General features: G+C 55.1%; 1 protein-coding gene across 1 annotated transcript; it reads left to right on the plus strand.

The window, feature by feature from the left end:
* The first annotated feature begins 3,631 nt into the window (after positions 1-3,631).
* FOXC2 (forkhead box C2) lies at positions 3,632-5,140 on the plus strand. Its single transcript, XM_052656692.1, has one exon. It carries the CDS (start codon positions 3,632-3,634, stop codon positions 5,138-5,140), a length of 1,509 nt encoding a protein of 502 aa, XP_052512652.1.
* The last annotated feature ends 663 nt before the right edge of the window (positions 5,141-5,803 follow it).

Genomic DNA, 5,803 nt, shown 5'->3' on the forward strand with positions numbered 1-5,803 from the left:
AGCAATTTGTTAACAGCCCTGGAAAAAATATTGCCAGACTTGTAGACACCTAAGAGGAGCAGGTTTTATTTGCTTAAAACCTCAGCAAGTCTCCCTAGAGAGGATTTCTTGCTCCCCAAGCAGTTTCAAAGACATTTCTGTTTTCCAACACATCATGTTCTTGACACATTGCAAAACTATGGAAAATGTTTTGTTTTTTCTTGATCCACGCTCGGCACAGTTTATTTACCTTCTTTCTACTTTATTCCTGCCATGCAATGCTAAGGTGCCTCCATACGGTGTCAGCACCTCCATTGTAACCAAAACGGTTGACCCCCATCCCCACCCCCCAACTATTTTAAGGGTAGTTCCCTAGTAGGCCTCAAGGTGGCGCCGACACCACGGGGCCGCCCCAGCTGCCTCCAGGTGCAGGAGCCCGAGGCGCCCAGACTAGGGCTCGATGCCGGGTGGCGGAGGATTGATTTCGGTATCTTCTGCCGTTATCTTCGCTTATTATTCTAGTGATGCACGGGGCCCTCTGGGGGCCCGATTAGGCTTTCAGCTCACTGACAGCAAGGTCAAGAATGGTAGAAATCAGCAGCCTCCAATCCAAAATACTTTGGCAGGAAAAAGAAAAGATCGGAAACACGGTTTTTGCAAAGTCCAGGTGTGTGGAAGGTGTTGTTTTAATAACCTGAACAAACATCTCTCCCGGAGTCCTACTGAGCGGAGAAGAAACCTAATTCCAGGGGCAAAGGAAAATGTCTCTCTCACCTCTTCTGTCTTGATTATAAGGACTTTTCCCCTCCCACCCCACTTTTTTTTTTTTTTTTGCATTGGGGGGATAATTTAGGCAGTTCAGCCTAGTTCTTTTCAGATGTTATTGGTTTAAACCTGGACACCCTTGTAAACAGAAACTCAGGCAGAAACTGCCATTTTGGGATTTATTTTCCGTGGTCCTTAGCTATTTTGGTTTTTGACCTGTGAGGTGATAAGGCTTTAAAAAATGTTTTAAACGCACCTCGTTAAAAGCAGAGTAAATAATATTCCTGTAGGAAGTCTACAGACTGAGGGGTGTTTCCTGATCAATAGTTTGCATTTCCATTAAAATTGTGAGAACTTGGGCTGCCTGTCACGTAGTCGAGGAGAAAGACACTTTTTGCTAAATTTTTTTTTTTTTAGTGGATGTGAAAATACTAGAGGTATGAAAAAATAATAAGGTTGTAGTGGAAGCTGGAGGGGTGGGAGTTCAAACCATTCACCTGTGAGCAGAAGAGTGAGCAGCCTCATTTTACTTCGTTGCTCCCCTAAAAATCAAATTAGAGAAAGAACCCAGAGTGCCCATAAAAAATGGAGTGAATGTTTCAAAAGCACAATATTCTAGGTAATAGGAACCTATTTTGTAATAAATACTTTCCCTTTGATTTTTAATTTATCAGGACATAATACCATTCATCGGTAACGGACGTATTTTTCTTTTGTTCCGTTTTTGAAAATGAATGAAGTGTACCCAGCGCCTTCTATTCACTTCTCCAAAAGCTAAGGCTGACGGTAGATTCTCGAAAACCCTTTTCTTGGGGATCTAATAAACAACTGATGGGGACAGTGAGGAGGGGAAAAGGAATCCTGAAATACAAAAGTTTTATCCGAAGTCTTCTTCCCTACCCAACCGGATAGACAACTTCCAAAAGAATTCTGGCCAGCGTTTAGCCCGTCACAGAGTGTCCTGCCCTTCGGGGAAGCGAGCGAAAGGGGACCTGATTATTCGAGGTGTTGAAGAAATAAATACTCAGTGCACAAATAAACAAACTTCCCGGGATTCCTCGAGAGAAGGAGAAAGCTCTGAAGGGCGAGGATCTCCGAGTCGCTCTAGGTTCGTATACAGAATAATAACGTCTCCCGAGGTGTCTTGAACCATTTGCAATCGCTTGCCCCATCCTCGCACGGAGCCCGGGTGCCCAGATCACCTTATCAAACCGCAGCCAAACAAAAAAGACTAACATACAGAAAATCAACGCGGAGACTCCCGAGGGGGCTTCGCCAGGAGCGGGAGGCGGGGGCTGCGCGCGGGGCTGCGGGTTCCTGCCGGCGGGGCCGCGGTCGGGAGCCCGCGCTACGGACGCGCGTCCCCGGCGAAGCCCCCGCCGACTGTGGCTCGGGTTTCTCCTCGCGGGCAGGGGAGCCCGGCTCTGCCGCAGGGCCGGGTGGCTGGTGCATTGTTCCCGGCTTCGGGGAGCGCGGGAGTCAGCCTGTCAAAGGGAATTTATCTCTGGGAAAAGGGAGCGACGCGGCGAGGCTGGGGTTGGTGGGTTGCGAGCGTCTACGCCAGAGGGCAGAGGGGGAGATGAGCAGAATTATTTCCCTCTCTTCCCCAAACCCCACAACACCGCAACCGATGTCGGGGATGCTTTACCGAATCCACTGAGAGTTTAGAGGATTATATTCTGGAGGCATCGCTACGATCCCCGCTTCGCTTATCTGCCTATCCCCTATAGACGCCTGGGCCTGCCTCCTCAGGTGGGGGTGAGGGGCACTCGGTTTCCATAATTCGCCTCTTAAACATTTGTAGGTTATTCTTGACGGCCCTGAACCTGGAAACTCCCCGTTGATTATTAATTATTTGCTTAAATAATGACCACATCCAGAGGAGGCCTCTCCATTCCAATTCAGCACATTTACTTGGAATCCATTATACCTGGGCCCCCACAATTAGGAAATCTAATTATTCGCCTCATCACTCATTAATAAGAAAAATAGTCCCAGGTTCTTTGCTACTTACAAGGTCTTTGGGGAGATATTGGACTACATTAATCAATTCGATTTTATATCTCAAACTCACTTTTATCTGCAGAGGAGAGAGTTTTGTTTTTTTCTTTTTTTTTCTGCTCTGGGCACGTGGGCCCATTAACCAAAATGTGATAATAAAATAAATTTTAATAAGATATAACTCTTTTTAAGAAAAAAAATCTTTTCAAGTTAAGACTGGGCTGCAGGGAAGTCTGGTTCTGCGCGGCTGGGTCTTAGAGCCGACGGATTCCAGCGCTCATCGTCCTGATTGGTGCCAAGTCCCCACAGCGGCCGCCTTATTGGTCCAAAGTTCCAGGAGGGGGCGTGGCCGGGGGAAAGTAAAACCTCGCTTTCACCAAGAAGACTTTTGAAACTTTTCCCATTCCCTAAAAGGGACTTTGCCTCTTTTTCCGGGCTCGGCAGGGCAGCACTCTGGACCCCGGCTCGCCGACCCTCAGGGCTGCCGATTTGCTGAGGGCGGGGGTGCTTGGAGAGCCGCCTTCCCTTTCCTGACGCGGACCGAGGGCCAGCCTTGGTCCACCGCGCGCGCGGCGTCTCCGCTCGGTCCCCGGCCGCCCGCCGAGTCCCGAGAGCGAGCGAGGAGTGAGCCGGGGCCGGCGCTGCGTTCGCCGGGGCGCGCCTTCCAAGATGCTGCTCCGCCCGGTCCGCTGAAAGCGAGCGCCCCTTCCCGGCCCGAAGGCGGGCGCCTCGCGCCGGCGCCTCCTCCAGCTCACCCCTGAGGCTTCCAGGCGCCCGGGGCTCCCCCCGCCGGCTCCCTTCTTTCCTCTCTCGCTCGCGCTTGCTCTCGTAGGGCCTTCCTCGCGGTCCGTGCGCGCAGGCGGTGGCTAGCCGTCTCGGACGCAGCATGCAGGCGCGCTACTCTGTGTCCGACCCCAACGCCCTGGGAGTGGTGCCCTACTTGAGCGAGCAGAATTACTACCGCGCGGCGGGCAGCTACGGAGGCATGACCAGCCCCATGGGCGTCTACTCGGGCCACCCGGAGCAGTACGGCGCGGGCATGGGCCGCTCCTACGCGCCGTATCACCACCACCAGCCCGCGGCGCCGAAGGACCTGGTGAAACCGCCGTACAGCTACATCGCGCTCATCACCATGGCCATCCAGAACGCGCCCGAGAAGAAGATCACCCTGAACGGCATCTACCAGTTCATCATGGACCGCTTCCCCTTCTACCGGGAGAACAAGCAGGGCTGGCAGAACAGCATCCGCCACAACCTCTCGCTCAACGAGTGCTTCGTCAAGGTGCCCCGCGACGACAAGAAACCTGGCAAGGGCAGCTACTGGACCCTGGACCCAGACTCCTACAACATGTTCGAGAACGGCAGCTTCCTGCGGCGCCGGCGGCGCTTCAAGAAGAAAGACGTGCCCAAGGAGAAGGAGGAGCGCGCCCACCTCAAGGAGCCGCCCCCGGCGGCGTCCAAGGGCGCTCCGGCCGGCCCCCCTCTAGCGGACACCCCCAAGGAGGCCGAGAAGAAGGTGGTGATCAAGAGCGAGGCGGCGTCGCCGGCGCTGCCGGTCATCACCAAGGTGGAGACACTGAGCCCCGAGAGCGCGCTGCAGGGTAGCCCGCGCAGCGCGGCCTCCACGCCCGCCGGCTCCCCTGACGGCTCGCTGCCGGAGCACCACACGGGCGCTCCCAACGGGCTGCCCGGCTTCAGCGTGGAGAATATCATGACGCTGCGAACGTCGCCGCCCGGCGGCGAGCTGAGCCCCGCGGCCGGGCGCGCGGGCCTGGTGGTGCCGCCGCTGGCGCTACCGTACGCCGCCGCGCCGCCCGCCGCCTATGGCCAGCCGTGCGCACAGGGCCTGGAGGCTGCGGGCGCCGGGGGCTACCAGTGCAGCATGCGCGCCATGAGCCTGTACACCGGGGCCGAGCGGCCGGCGCACATGTGCGTCCCGCCCGCTCTGGACGAGGCCCTCTCAGACCACCCGAGCGGCCCCACATCGCCCCTAAGCGCTCTCAACCTCGCCGCCGGCCAGGAGGGCGCGCTCGCCGCCGCCGCCGGCCACCACCACCAGCATCACGGCCACCACCACCCGCAGGCGCCGCCGCCCCCGCCGGCTCCCCAGCCGCAGCCGGCGCCGCAGCCCGGGGCTGCCGCGGCCCAGGCGGCCTCCTGGTATCTCAACCACAGCGGGGACCTGAACCACCTTTCCGGCCACTCGTTCGCGGCCCAGCAGCAGACTTTCCCTAACGTCAGGGAGATGTTCAACTCCCACCGGCTAGGGATTGAGAACTCGACCCTCGGGGAACCCCAGGTGAGCAGCAACGCGAGCTGTCAGCTGCCCTACAGATCCACGCCATCCCTCTACCGCCACGCGGCTCCGTACTCCTATGACTGCACGAAATACTGACCTGCCCCGGCCCTCCTCTGCCCTGGCCCGCTCCGGCTTCGCCTCCCAGACGCGACCCTCTCAGACAATTCAGGCTGCAGAGACGCAAAAAGAACCAAAACTTGCCCACCGCTTTTTCCGCAGACCCCGGGAGCAGAGAGAGCGCGCGTGCCAGCCTCCGCCCTCTGCGAAGCTGCAGGTAACTTTAACTCGCCGCCCCGTTTCTGAGATCCTAAGAAGCCCCAGTACAGGGACGCGGCCCAACGAAATGAATAATGATTTAAAAATCCCCCTCCCCTTCCAAGATGGCTGTGCTCACTGCTCCATTCGGGGTTTCAAAAATTATAACTTATGGACCAAATCCCATAGCAACCCAGTAATGACTCTCTGTAGAGACCCCCATAGGTCTATGGGGGTCTCTATAGATTATGTATGTGCTGTGTGTAATTTTAAATTTCTCTAACCGTGCTGTACAAATGTGTGGATTTGTAATCAGGCTATTTTTTGTTGTTTTTCAGAGCCATTAATATAATATTTAAAGTTGAGTTCACTGGATAATTTCTCATCTTGCCCAACCATTTCTAGCTGCCAAAGTGGAAATTCAAGAAAACTATGTGAGGTTTCCTTCTTCCCCTGTACAATTATGAGACATAATTCTTTTCCCAGTTGTAGGTCTTTTACAAA

Source organism: Budorcas taxicolor, chromosome 18 (genome assembly GCF_023091745.1).
Source record: "Budorcas taxicolor isolate Tak-1 chromosome 18, Takin1.1, whole genome shotgun sequence".
Lineage (NCBI taxonomy): Eukaryota > Metazoa > Chordata > Mammalia > Artiodactyla > Bovidae > Budorcas > Budorcas taxicolor.